The sequence below is a fragment of the Ceratotherium simum genome, chromosome 34 (genome assembly GCF_057802395.1).
Source record: "Ceratotherium simum simum isolate JZ-2026a chromosome 34, ASM5780239v1, whole genome shotgun sequence".
Taxonomy (NCBI): Eukaryota; Metazoa; Chordata; class Mammalia; order Perissodactyla; family Rhinocerotidae; genus Ceratotherium; species Ceratotherium simum.
Window position 1 is genome coordinate 9,343,392 of NC_141933.1, and position 14,404 is coordinate 9,357,795.

At 49.0% G+C, this 14,404-nt stretch overlaps 1 protein-coding gene across 2 annotated transcripts; it reads left to right on the forward strand.

Annotated features, from left to right (window-relative positions):
- The first annotated feature begins 1,445 nt into the window (after positions 1-1,445).
- LOC101401866 (phospholipase A and acyltransferase 2) lies at positions 1,446-12,430 on the forward strand. Of its 2 annotated transcripts, XM_087422750.1 has the most exons (5): positions 1,446-1,517; positions 3,582-3,690; positions 6,934-7,202; positions 11,810-11,919; positions 12,322-12,430. In XM_087422750.1, the coding sequence occupies exons 1-5, from the start codon at positions 1,509-1,511 to the stop codon at positions 12,338-12,340; spliced, it is 516 nt and encodes a 171-aa protein (XP_087278876.1). In that variant the 5' UTR covers positions 1,446-1,508; the 3' UTR covers positions 12,341-12,430. The 2 variants fall into 2 exon arrangements, with proteins under 2 accessions (XP_087278876.1, XP_004437867.3); XM_004437810.3 differs by lacking the exon at positions 12,322-12,430 and having other exon boundaries at positions 1,447-1,517; positions 11,810-12,281.
- The last annotated feature ends 1,974 nt before the right edge of the window (positions 12,431-14,404 follow it).

A 14,404-nucleotide genomic window follows, 5' to 3' on the forward strand; every position in this document is an offset into this window, starting at 1 on the left:
AGCTGCATGACAGTAAGCAGTGGGACAGCAGAATCTCCAGCCCACCAGCCTTTGCTTTGACTCCCCTTTCATGTGGCTCTTGGGCCAGATTTTTGACACCCTGAACAGATTGGATTAGGCGAAAAGCTACAAGCCCTAGAATGGGGACCGTGACGTTTCTTCTGTCTCCACCCTGCACAGCTTGGTGAGTCACTGTGCCAGCCCGGCCCTAGGTCTCTTCCACTGATAGCGCCCAGCCAAGTCTTCCTGCTCAGGGAAACAGGGCTGTGATGTTGTCTCAAGGGGATGGTGCTGTCTGGACCAAATGAGATCACCTGACTCAAGGCCAGCATCAAGTGGGGGCCAGCCCAAAGGGCTCTGGCCAACGGGGAGGAGGTCGTTAGCTAAGCCAGCCCCATATCTCCCTGCAGAATCAAGGAGGGGGAGTACTGCCCGGTTTGTCCCACTGAGACGAGAGGAGAATGGAGTGGAGATGCTGAGACAGGCTGAGTCTCCATGATGGCAAGACCGCTTTGCTGTGAGCGTGGCTAGTCTACAGAGATGCTTTAAATCCTCAATAGTTGTCCGGTCTCAGTTTCGGTCCACTTGTATCCTGACAATAAAGCTCTTTTTTTGCTAAGAGCCTGAAGAATGTAAGTTACTGGTCCTCACTTCCCCACCCGCATGCCCCATAGTGAGGATGCTAAGCGCCCTCCCCACCCCCACGCACCCCTACCTGTCCAGTTCATCCAGGATGTTACAGCCCATAGATAGATGTCAGATACTTATTTAGGGCTTTGGGCGGGGTAGCACGCTGGTGCCTAAAAAAGCAGCCCCTCTACACCGAGGCAGTAGTGAATCTTGGGTTTCCATTTGATCTAGAACGCGTGTTTCTCAACTGTGGGAGAGAGGGAGAAAGGGGAGTGGTCTCTCGCCATACTTCCCGCAGAGCAGGTTCCCTGTTTCCTGTGTCGGGGAATGTGTCTCTGATGACATGCTTTGTCCAGTTCATCGGCTTTGAGGTTGGTGGAAGTGTTTGTATGTTCTGGTCACTATCAGTCCCAGTTTTCGGGTCTCCTTGGAGCTCCTCTCTTCTTTTCGAATCTCTTCACTTCGTCCTTCCTCTCCCCTTCCGGCCTCGTCCCCGCACCCCCCCGACTTTGCTCGTTCCGCTCTCCTCCTCTCCCCTCTGCCCTGAGACTTGATTTTTGACCATGCCCCTGACCTCAGCCATCACCACGTCTTCTGCATCTACATCTCAGACTCTGATTTCTCTTCCCTCTCACTGATTTCCAGGCCTACTTGTCTGCTGGACGTGTACCCTGGCCCTGCTTTAAGATAGAGCAGTTTTTATGGAAACTTTCATTTTATCTATTTAATTGCAGTTAAATGATGATTTAATTGCATAATGATGATTCATGTTTTAAATATTCGTATGCCTGGGCAGGGACAGAGGGAAAACGAAACTTAAAGGGAATAAAAGGCTGGACATACAAGGAGCAACACACAGACAGAATCTTGACGGAAGGATGGCTTCGGTGAGTTCCTGTGAGCTTTTATTTTAAAAACAGTAACTCTGTTAGTGGTGATATGGGGGGTTTCCTTGTTGGTCTGCAGCTCTGGCACAGGGGAGCACAGGTACACGCTGAGGCCTTGAGGGTCTGGCTACCTGGGGATGGGAGGTGGGGAAGGGGGTGAGCTGCTCTGTGCCGTCCTGAGGGGGCAGGAACGGTGGACTCAGGGAGGGCACCCCTGCCCCACTGCCCAGGCCCCTCTCCTCAGTCACACTGTCTTCAGTGGGTGGAATGAGCTGGGGGGGAAGGGCAGGAAAATGGCTCACAGCGGTGTGGGGCGGTGGTGGGGGGCTGTCGGAAAGGCATTCTCGTCCACCCTCATCTCCCAACAGCACCAGCATCCTTTTCCCTCCACCTCTTTATTCCTTCTTCCTCCTGGCTCAACAGAAGCCACATTCCTGAGTGCCCTCTGCATCCTGACACCATGCAAAAGGCTTTTATTTCATCTTCTCAACAACCTGTGAAGTAGGAATAATTACCCCCAACTTATTACCCAAGAGGCAGAGAGGACATTCGAACCTAAGCGGGTCTGACTCCAAAGCCTTTGTTTTTTTTTTTTTAACTAATTTTTTAAATTCCAAAATAAATATGTGAATACTTTTTCCTTGTTAAAAAAAAAAAACCCAAATCGAAACTATTAGCCTTAAGGCTGAAGTCTGCTTCTACCATCCTCCCCACTGTAGATAGTTCTTCCTCTGTACAGCTTGGTGTGTGTCCTTCCAGACTTTTCTACGATTTGCATACATAGATATAGTTACCTTATAAGTGTCCTTCTGTGGTTTTGCGTTTTGCTGTAGTTTTTAATTTGGTTCCCTGAGTACAGTTCATTTAGGAAATGCTTGAATGTTTGCCTTTATTTACGAGTTTTTGGAGTAATATGGTGATTCTTTTGCAAGCTCCAAGGTGACTAATGAATTTTTAAAATATCATTATGAACACACAGATTTTAATATATTTGATGTGTTTCAATCTATGTGCAGTTATTATTCTTTTTGATGCTCAGATTGTCCCATTTTTGGTCAAGTTGACTCTTGGCTCCTGTAGTCAAAGGCTTTAATCTCAGCCATGTCTCCCCACCAGACTTCTAGTCGGCTGGCATTCTCCGCTCCCAGCAGCAGCTCAATCCCCCGTCAGGGTGGTCCAGCCCCGTGTGGCCCTGCTCAGCTGGGTCAGGGGAGGGTGGGTGCTGGCTGGCCTCAGAGCATTCCTGAAATAGAACTCCCTTGGCAAGGGCGTATCTTGCATTCTGAACGTGACCAGGGCAACAAACCTCCTGCTCACGCAAACACCAGAGGGCACAGCCCCTCCACCATCTCCATCCTCAGCCTGTGTCTTGGCCTGGAGCCCAGACTTTAGCTGCCGCAGGCTTGGCTGGGACATTCTGGGATTGTTAAGGGCATAATGTAGGAAACATTCAGACTTGGTTTCCATCTTGCTCTTCTACTCCTTGGGTAAGGATCTTTGACAAGTTACCTAACCGTCATGAGACTCAGTCTTCTCTCCTGTCAAGTAGGGTAATGTTGTTCTTATTCAAAGGAGTGATGCAGAACGTGGGTCGAGTGTTGAGCACCATGTCTGGCACGTTGGGCTTTGTGGGTTGGAACTCTGTAACTCACAGGAATCACTCAGGCCCTTGTAGAAGGTGGGTCGCCCTTTATGGGGCATTTTAATGCTCCTGGGAATCACATACTCGCTGATACAAACATGCGCCATGCATAACATGCACTCACACCCAGCTTGTGCACACCACTGCATCACGTGGACTCCTGTGCTACACACCCACCCACACCATCCCTCATGGACACCCTCTCCATCTCTTCTTCGTCCCCTGAAGAGCTCATTCCCAGCCCTGTAGCCCCAGTAAAGGAGGGGCTTCCCACCTGTGCGAGGAGGGCTCGCTCCTCCCTGTGTCCTGCAGGTGATGAACAGAGGGAGTCTGCAGGCTGGGCTGCGGCTCTTTGCAGGTCAGGTTCTAGAATGTTCCCTGCAAGGACTCACCTCTGCCTGTCTCTGGTTTTTCTTTCGGAGGCCAAACCGAGACCAAGGCTTGGAGACCTGATTGAGATTTCTCGCTTTGGCTATGAGCACTGGGCCGTCTATGTGGGAAATGGCTATGTGGTCCACCTGGGTCTCTCAGGTAAGGATGGGTTCTCTGCGTAAACACAAGGGTTGAGGTGGAGAGTGTGAACAGTGACACAATTATATGCTTGTTCTCACTTCAGTGCCTGGCATAGTAGGCACTCAATAACCATTTGGTGGATGAATGATGCACTTCCCCGCCAGGTGTATAAATTGCTATTCTTCCTAAGCAGTAAGTTCGTGGAGAGACTGTTGACCTTTATCCCATTAGAGAGTGGGGTTTAGTTCCAGCCAACCCACTTGGGAAGCGTTGGGTTGAAAAGCAACCCTTCATGGGTCCAAACTCCTACGTATTTGTTGTTCTGGAAGGACAAACAAAAGTAAGAAAACAGCTATTTCCTTCAAATAATTTACACCTGGCTGCACAGTGTAATGGAAGGGGCATGGGCCTCCCAACTAGACAGAACCAGTTTGGAATCCTGGGTCTTCCGCCTACCGACTGTATGACATGCACATGTGGTTTCACTTCTGCTAAGTTCAGCTGCACCCTCCGGAGAGCAGGGATAAGAATCTACCTCCCGGGCTGTGGAGGGATGAAACGAAGGAGTGCACGAGAGACTGGTGCAGGGCTTGGCCAGTTGCTGAACCCACCTCCCTTTCCTTCTGGAGCATTGTAGCATGAAAGAAAACGCCAAAACATTGGAAACCACTGAACAGCAGGAAACTGGCCAAATAAAATAGATACATGCTATACATGCTATACAACCATTAAAAGCAGCTGTACGGCAGGTGTGTGTATACATATGTTTGCATATATGCATATACATACATACGTATATATATTCAAATTCAATTTTAAAAAAATTGGCTTATGTTGCTATGCAACCTGCTCAGGAGCTTCCTGGATGTGATCCGAAACCGGCCTCCATATAAGGAGGGCAGGGAGAGACCACAGAAAAAGGCAGCCCACTCCAAATTGGTAGGTGGCAGTTTAATAAGGAAGGGAACTTACTCCTGAGGCTTGTCTTGGATGGCTGCAAAATGAGTAAATCTCTGCACCTAATCGCCAATCTTAAAAGTTTACGTAGAGGCTTTGACTGGGCTCCGTCACGTACCCAGTCTAGACAGTCTTATCACCACGTTTCTATCTCAAGGCTGTATCTTTGGAGCAGCTTCTGAGAGCGGCCAGCCGAGCAGAATGCACATTCCAAAGACAGGGGAGGGAGTGAGGAGCCTCCACTTGCCCAGGTCCAGCTCAAGGGTCAACTGGCGGTGACGTCTTCTTGATGACCTCCCCCAACAGCTTATTAAGGAATAATCTACAAATAGTAAAATTTACCCTTTTTCTTATACAGTTCTATGAGTTTTGACAAATGCATATGATCACCACAATACAGATAAAGAAGAGTTCCCTCATCCCCCTGAAAGTTCCCCCATGCCCCTTCATTGTCAACCCCTGCACCCCTAGGTCTCACACCCCCAGCTCCTGGCAACCTATGATCTTATTTCCATCCCTATAGTTTTGCCTTTTCCGGAATGTTGTATGAATGGAATCATACAGAATGTTGCCTTTTGTGTCTAGTTTCTTTCACTTAGCATAATGCACCTGAGGTTCATTTATACTGTAGCGTGTGACAGTTCTTTGTTCTTTTTTGTTGTTGAGTGTATCCCATTGTATGGATTTACCACCCTGTGTTTATCCATTCACCAGCTGAAGGACATTTGGGTGGTTTTTGATTTTTTACATAATTATTAGAGCCACTGTAAACATTTCCATACAAGTGTTTTGTCTATGTGAACATAGATTTTCATTTCTTTTGGGTAAACATCTAGGAGTGGGATTGTGGGGTCGTGTGGTAAGTGAATATTGACTTAAGAAATTGCCAAACTGTTGTCCAAGTACCTCACAGCAATTAAGAGAGGGCGCCCTCTACTGGCGAAATCAAGAAACCCATCTCATGTAATTAGTATTTGGGTGGTGAACATGATGTAATCTATGCAGAAATAGAAGTATAATGATGTACACCTGAAATTTATACAATGTTATAAACCAATGTTACTGCAATAAACAAAAAATTAAAAAAAAAAGAAACCTATCTCAGAGAAAGGGAGGCTGAGGGCAGGCACAGGGAGGGAGAGGAAGAGGGGGAAGATGGGGCTGGGGGCAGACTGAGGGGTGGAGATAGGGAAGAGAGATGGGAGGGGCAGGAAAAGAGATGGGAAAACTAAGGGGCAGAAAAGGGAAAATTAGAAGTGGAGAAGAAGAGACTCGGGGTAGGGGGCTCCTGAGGGGCAGAGATGGAGGAGACTGTTTTTCTCACGAAAAGGAATAAATTCTTGGTGACATATTTTTATGCCTATGTTAATCTTGTTTCCTCCATCCTCCCCTTCTCTTTGAGGTCTGCAGCCCAGGCTAAGCCGGGTGCTGCCACTTCCGGTTTTTCCTCGGCAGAGGGTCTCTCCGCCCCCATTCCGGCTCCTGCAGCTGGAATGAGCTGGGCAGAGACATTTTTTAAAATGCCCCTTTGGAAAGAAAATAAAAACCAGTGAACTAAAGTGTAAACACACACACATAAAAGTGAATTTAGAAGCTGGTCGTTAGATGAATTGGCTGTTCAGAGACTGACTTACACCAACAGGCTTTCTGTGAGCCAGGCTGCTTCCAGCAGGTCCATAGCCCCTTCCAGAGGGTTCCAGAGGCCACCATTTTGTCGTGTCATTCCAGCTTCCCAGAAAGCCTGGGTGAAGCGGAGGCCAGGGTCTCCTTTAGAGGCGAATTGGAGAATTTAGAGCTAGGAGAGTGTTGACCCACCCGGCTTCAATTTGTAAATGGTAAAAGCAGGTGAGAAGAGAAGGGACTTGCCTGAGGCCGGTACAGCGAGTGAGGCAGGGCTACCCCAGCCTGCGGGGCCCCCACGGCTCTGGCTCACGGAGGCCGAGTGACGGTGTCTAGGCCACAAGCTAGTGACGGGAAGCTGGGACAAGGACCTGGGTGTCTTCTGCCTCCTCTCTTTGCTCTGCTCCACTCAGCCTTGACGGGACTCTCAGGGACATCTGAACTCACATGGTCCTTCAGAAGAACTGATGTCCTTCCTTTTAGAAATGAGGACACCAGAGCCCAGGGACTTCTGGTGACTTCTCCAAAGTCACCCATGCTTGAGTCTGACCTGTTCTTGAGGCCAGGGAGGATGGCCAGGCCCTTCCGTAGCTCATCCTTATTGACGATGCCAAGGGCAGTGGGGCTGCCTGCGGGGGGCCTGCCCAAGGTTGAACTCCCTGTTTTCTCTGTTTGAATCCACAGAGGAAATCGTGGGAGCTGCTGCCTCCAGCATCATGTCCACCCTGACTGACAAGGCCATAGTGAAGAAGGAACTGCTGTGTGATGTGGCCGGGAGGGACAGGTACCAGGTCAATAACAAACACGATGGCAAATACCAGCCGCTGCCTCCCAACAAAATTGTCCAGCAGGCAGAGATGCTTGTGGGGCAGGAGTGGCCGTATTCGCTGACCAGCGAGAACTGTGAGCACTTTGTGAACAAGCTGCGCTACGGAGTCGCCTGCAGTGACCAGGTGCGCCCTCAGCCTGTGTCCGGACCCCAGGAACCAGACCGTTCCCTCAGCTGACAGTGGCTGGGCATCCGTGTGGGCTGGGCTGGGCTGGGGACAGAGGCATGAAGAAGACAAAACAGCAGAGACAGAATCCCTGCCCTTGAGGACGTCACGGTTGGGGTGGGGACAAGGGTGGGGAGACCAGCGAGTCGGCACTGCAGACCAGTGCGGTGAGGGGGCGATGGCCGGGGGCGTGAGTCACAGCCATGATGGTCATCCTAGTTGCCGAGCCCTCCCTGGCCACCCAGCCCTGAGATGGACCCTTACCACAGCCCCAGAGGCAGGTGTTATTATCCCACGTTACAGATGGGGAAACTGAGGCTCACAGCGCTAAGTAGCTTGTCCAAACTCATTCAATAATTAGGTATTGAGTCTCTTTTCTACATGACAGCCATTGTGCAGAGGTGGGATTTGAACCCAGGTGTGTTCTGCTCCAAAGGCCCTGATCAAGGAAGGCTTCACAGAAGAGGTGACACCTGAGCTCAGTCTGACTTAATTCTTTTGAGTAATCTGAAACCGGAAAATAAGCTGGAGATTATCAGGGAATAGGGGCAAAGAGAAGTATAGGCAGAGGGAACAGTGTGAGCCAGGAGAAGCAAAAGCCCAGTCACGTCAGGCAGACTGTTTCTGTGAAGGGCCAGACGGTAAGTATTTGAGGCTCTGTGGCCCGTGGTCTCACCGCTCTACTCTACCGTTGTAGCTTTGTAGCACAAAAGCAGCCTCAGACAATATGTAATTGAATGGGCAAGGCTGTGTTCCAGTAAAAGTGTTTTTACAAAAACAAGTGACGGGGGGCCGGCCCCGTGGCTTGGCGGTTGGGTGCACGCACTCCGATGCTGGCGGCCCGGGTTCGGATCCCGGGCGCGCACTGACGCATCGCTCGTCTGGCCGTGCTGAGGCCGCGTCCCACATACAGCAACTAGCAGGATGTGCAGCTATGACATACAACTATCTACTGGGGCTTTGGGGAGAAAAATGGAAAAAAAAGGAGGAGGATTGGTAATAGATGTTAGCTCAGGGCTGGTCTTCCTCAGCAAAAAGAGGAGGATTGGCATGGATGTTAGCTCAGGGCTGATCTTCCTCACAAAAAAAAAAAAAAGAAAAACAAGTGACAGGCTAAATTTGACCCATATGCCATAGTTTGCCGATTCCTGGTCTAAAATAATTTGAAAAACCACGTACCCCTGCATACATTTTTAGGTGACATCAAACATTTGAAAAATCATAAATGCAAAAAAGTTGCAAAGCACAGAATTTTTGATACGTTGTACACTGCATACATGCTCTAAGTGCATATTTTCTTTTCACCCTTGGAGTTGCACATTTAGCTCATTCAATTAATGAAAAATGTCTGTATGTAATTTAAATCGGTGAGCCAGGCATTATTGTCAAACCAATCAGCCAAATCAGACTCAATTTCTTTTAGTAAAAAAGGTGAAACTTTTTCAACTCAGACAGACATGTTAAAGCACATTTTTATGACAACCATCTCTTTCCAGAATTCGAATCTAAAACAGTATAGAGAAGAGGGAGCCTCCCCGGAGGTGGGTTTGTGGTTACGTATTTGTTCCTGAAGTCCTGTCTGTCTGGGAGCAGTGTATTCCTGAATCCTTTCTATTGGCATCCAGGAATGTTTACACCTTAGTCTGTGCACTGTATACTCAGGGTGGGTGAAGGTTAAGCTTTTGTAAGGCAGGAGAAGGGCTCTGACGTAGGCGAGGTGGGTGAGGTGTTCCCACACCTGCTGGAAGTGAGGACCCAGGCTATTAACTGAAGCACTGTTCTTGGCACTGGGGCCCAGTGGGAACTGCTCTGTGGTGCCAGACAATGACCCTACTGATGGGGTCACCCTCCTTTTAGCTGAGGAGAGTAGACCTGCCTCTGGTCAGGAGGGGTGGCAGGCTGGGGGGTGGGAGTGTGTTGTCTTATCCTGCATCTAAAAGCATGTCCAAAGGCGGTGCTGAGGCCTCAAGGATCAATCTGGGAGACCCCAACTTTTCAAGAGTGGTTGACCCTCCGCCGTGTTTCTGAGGGGTTAGAAGTCAAGAGAGTAGGAGGGACTCAGGGGTGGCAGGTTTCTTCATCTGCTGCCGCCTCTCTTTCTGAACTCCTTCCACTGCAGGTGACTCATTAACTTGCCTTTCTCCTTCTCACTCCTTTGTCAACTTATAAAGCAAATTTGCCTGTTATTTTATCTCAAAATGAGTTTACTTGGGAATAGCTGAAAGAATTACAATTCGGGATGTGCATGCTATGGCAAACCATAGGCAAACCTGGCAAAGAAAAGAGGGAGCTGCGTTTATAGAGAAAAAGTGGGAGTAGGGAGGGGCTGTTCTAAAGGAAAGTCTACTGGGGGAAAGTAACAGTTCAGGGTGACAACAGCTTCACATTGGCTGAGCTGTGGCATTTCTCATTGGCTGAGCTGTGGTGTTTCTCATTGGCTGGGCTGTGACATTTCTCATTGGCTGAGCTGCAGCATTTCTCATTGGCAGAGCTGTGGTGTTTCTCCTTGGCTGAGCTGTGGCATTTCTCATTGGCTGAGCTGTGGTGTTTCTCATCGGCTGAGCTGCAGCATTTCTCATTGGCTGAGCTGTGGTGTTTCTCATCGGCTGAGCTGCAGCATTTCTCATTGGCTGGCTGTCGCCCGGTGGGGAGAGAAGTCATCCTTTGCTAGCAACGTGCTTTTATTTCCTGTTTGTCTCTTCCTGTTTGGTGTAATTGATGATGAGTGACAGGGCATGAGAGCATCCCCTACAGGCCTTCTCAACTCCAATTTAGTTAAGCTTTTTAAAAATTTTTGTTAATTTCCATTCTTTCCTTCTCTTCTGACTCTGTCTCTCTAGAAAGACTCTTCTCTGTCTGTCTCTGTAAGAAACTGGGGTTTTGAGAACGGCGGAACTCTCGGCACAGAATGCTCCATCCAAACTTGTGCACTAGGAGACCACCAAACTCGAGCTGGGCTTCCAGTAACAGGAGGCCATGTCCCTAGGATGACTTTAGCTCCCCTTAAACGCCTGCCTGAAAAAGCCCAACGCTGCCAGGAGAATTTACTGTTCATTCCAGCCAACATCTGACGATAGGGCCCCTGACCTCCCTTTCTTAGAGCCTTTACTAAAAAGGGGCTTACAGTCATGAACCCTTCCTCTGCCCCTGTGAGATGTATATGTATCTCCTACAACTCGGAGTGTCTCTCTCCAGGACCTGGAAGCCATTCCTTTGAATGTACTCATCAGGAAGGACCAGCCTGTCTCCCTGTCTCTGTAGGGGGGTAGAATCCTAACTTCCTCACTTGTCAACTAGCAGACACAACTGGCTAATGGCATTTACACTGACCAACTCTGCAATTTCTCACTTTTCTGACTCTGCTGAACCCCCGCTCTCCCCACTCCCTCATTCTCCCTTAAAACGCCCAGTCCCCTCTGTGCAAATCGCAATGGATCTCAGCTCTTTTCCCAGCTGTCAGTAGTTGCTGAACAAAATCTGTTTTCACCACTTTAACTAATGTCCGTGTTTATCTTTGACAGTTGGAATAGTTTCTGAGTGTCTTTGAATGAAACAGACAGTGTTTTTCTTTTCCCCAGCTGCTCACATAGCTCAAATTCAGCAATATGCCACAGAAATCTGCTCTTTGGTCACTGTTTGGAATATTTTTTCCCCTGGCTGTGAAGGGCTTGAGTGTTCCTGCTGGGATGTCAGGCAGCTCTGGACCCTGTCACTTGGCAGCTGTGTGGTTTTGTGTGAGTTCTTTATGCTGTCCATCTTCGGTCTTCTCCTCTGTAAAGTGGGAATATAATAGGGTTATAAATAGGATTGTTGGGCAGGTTAATAAGAATACAGTGCTTGTAAAGTTCCCACCCCAGCACTGACAGCTGGAAAGCAGCCATTCTCGTGGTCTACACTGGTCTTGTTGACACAGTGATGTGGTCAGGGTGGGCCCACAGGTTCATACCAGCTGTGCCAAGTACACCGACCCTCAGGGATCATCCTCACGTCTCTACCACATGATGTGTTTTTTTCAGAGTATCCACTTCCTTTGTCAGAGCCCTTTTCCTACTCTGACACAAGCAAAGCCATCTTATTTGGTAAAAGCATAACCTCAGTGCTACTCATAGTCAACACATTTGTTCAGCAGATAAACCGTGAGTGCCTCCTCTGCCTGGAGGTGGATGAGCACCTGGGACTCCAAGAACAATCCTGGTGCACTCCCTACCCTTAAGCCCTGGGTAGTGAGAGTTCAAAGGGATGATTTCCCCAACTTTGATACTGAGGAATGGGCTCTCTCTGCTCGCCATGATCTGAGCCAACTAATCACAACAAGTTTGAGTCCCTACCTCACACCTACAGCTCCTTCTTCCTCTCTTTCTTTCCCTGCCAGGCACCTCCTCCCCTCTTTCCTGGGTGACCTGCCCTCTTAGGATCCACCTTCTGTGCCAATATTTGTTCCCTCTGTGGTTCTGTTGAAGAGGCCAAGGGCCAGATGGGTCCTTCCTGAGATGAAGGTTCTTGGTGCACGTATCCACGGTCAGACAGCTGATGTTGAGTGTGACCCCTCCTCTCTTCTCCTGCAGGTCACTGATTTGTTCACGACAGTGGGTGTCACAGCAGGTGTCCTAGGACTGGGCCTGGGTGCTGCAGTCCTCTTCGGGATGCTGAGGTCCAGAAGCAAGCGAGAAAAGCAGTAAGACCAAGGAATTGCCCTGACAGCAACCAGTTTTATGAAGAATTCTGGCTTAGCCAGCAGGCGTGGAATTTGGTTTATTGATTTCCCTCTGTTTTGTAATCATTTAGGATTATTTTAATGGAGCTAAATAAAAGCACGGGAAGATTTTATTTGGGGAAATGCAGCTTAGTGTGAATTTTATTAAAGACAAAGTTGGGCTCTGTTATGAACTGAATGTTTGTGTCCCCCCCAAATTCATGTGAAGCCCTAACCCTCAGTGTGATGGGATTTGGAGGTGGGGCCTTTGGGAGGTAATTAGGTTTAGACAAAATCATGGGGATGGGGCCCCCATGATGGGATTCGTGTCCTTATAAGAAGAAGGGGAGAGACCAGAGCTCTCTTTTTCCTCCATGTGAGAAGGCAGCCATCTGCAAGCTAGGAAGAGGATCTTCACTGGAAATGAATCTGCCGGCACCTTGATCTTGGACTTCTCAGCTTCCAGAACTGTGAGAAATAAATGTCTATTGCTTAAGTCACCTACTCTGTGGTATGCTGTTATGGCAGCCTCCAATTCTAATACTGAATTCCAGTGTGTGTGTGTGTGTGTGTGTGCGTTCCCACACCACAAAGCAGTTCTCAGACACCAGCTGGGTGTCCTACAATTCAACTCAGTTCTGACGCTATCTACCAGGAGATAGTGTCAGATTCCACAGGTTCCGGGTTCAGTCCTACAAAACTGAACCCCCTTCCCAGATGCATAGGGCAAGGTATGTGGGAAGGGGCACAGAGCTTCTATGTTCTCTGAACATGTCTCTCCCCATATTTCCACAGTTCACCAACCTGGAAGCTCTCCAAATCCTGTCCTTTTGGGTTTCTATGGAGGCTTCATTATATAGGCATGATGGATTAAATCATTGGCCATTGGTGATTGAACTCAATCTCCAGCCCTTCTCCCCTCCCCCGAGGTCAGGGGCTGGGACTGAAAGTTCCAACTCTCTAATCACACTGTTGGCTCCACTGGCAGCCAGCTCCATCCTTAGGTGACCAAGGGGTCTTCCAAAAGTCACCTCATTAACATAAAAGATAACTTTTTAATTCTCACCACTTAAGAAATTCCAAGGGTTCTAGGAGTTCTGTGCCAGAACCAGGGATCAAGACCAAATATATATTTCTTATTATAAATGACAATATCACACAGCTAGAGCTGACTAATACAGGCTCCTTCCCAGCTACACTGAGGAGGGTCCTGGCCATTCATTGCTTTTCTTGGGTTTTCTCTTGGAGGGCTGTGTTCTTTTTACTGTGTGAGGATACATGAGGGGCAGGGAGAGACAGACCTGTGATGGACAAGAATGGGAATCATTGGCCTGCCAAGGCCTGGGACTTCAATGGCTGGAATTGTGTCAAAGATTCCCAGTGATGAATGTGACTTAGGCAACCCCCAAGTCTCTGATCCCACATCCCCTCCTGTGGTTTCTTTTTCCACCTCAGCTCAGCTCCATCTGTCCAGCTCTGCCTGCAGCTCTTGGGCTCCCAGTTCAAGTTCCCAAGAGAGAATCTGATTGGCTCAACTCACCACATCATAACTCAGCCTACTGATTGGCTGCCATTAGGTCAGCTGACCTGCCCCCTCCAGGCCAATCAACTCTGCCTGATGGGGCAGGGTCACATAGTTCAAACCTGATGCAGATGCAGTTTCACAGGGAGGGGATTGTGGGTGAGCCTGGTACAGGAGCACCGAGGGGAGGGGGCAGAGCTGGCACCAGTCTTTGGCCCCTCAAGGGCTGTTGGGACCCTGGGTCTTGTCCCAGGGCAGATTAGTTGCCTGGAATTGGAGGATGGAGCTCACATCTCTCATAGGATCTGATTCCCCAATCTACCACTATTATTTGGAAAATAAAATACCTGAATCCAAACCTTTTATTTACTTTTTCCTGTCTCAAACGCCCATCTTGTTAGAAGGCATCAGGAGCAGTGAGAGAAGAAAGACGGCTCTGTCCCCTCTGCCTCCACCCTTCAGCTGGCCAGACCCCCTGTCTGTGCTGAGGACCCAGGTGTGAAGAGGAAGAGGGCCAGCACCTGTGAGGGGCCACTGTGGGTGCAGACCCGGTTCTGTGAGCCAGAGCCTGTGACCCACTATAGCAAATGGAGCTGAGCTCTCACGGCCATGCACAGCTCTTGGGTTTCCATTTGGTAATAATGCTCACCACTGAAACGTTTCGATGAGTTCATGTTAGCCACTCCCCCAAGCCTCATCCGCAGGTTATAATGAAAGCAAATCTCAGACCAAATTCTGTCACACACCAGCATTTATTAAACGTGTTCCCATGGAGGCACAGAGCGTTCGTCCATCCTGTTCTGAAAGCTGAATGAAGACAAAACCCTCCGTCCTTTCAGGTTCACTCAAGAAGGATTCCATTGTCAGAACAGTCAGCATTAGGTAGCCAGAAATCCAACCCAGAGTGGGGCACGGGCACATTTAGGGATCAAGCTTCAGGTGCCA

Bases quoted from the DNA above. Each gene is read 5' to 3' on its own strand.
- LOC101401866 (XM_087422750.1), top strand. The intron at 3,691-6,933 runs GTAAGGATGGGT...TTGAATCCACAG, and splicing joins GGTCCACCTGGGTCTCTCAG to AGGAAATCGTGGGAGCTGCT. The intron at 7,203-11,809 runs GTGCGCCCTCAG...CTTCTCCTGCAG, and splicing joins GAGTCGCCTGCAGTGACCAG to GTCACTGATTTGTTCACGAC.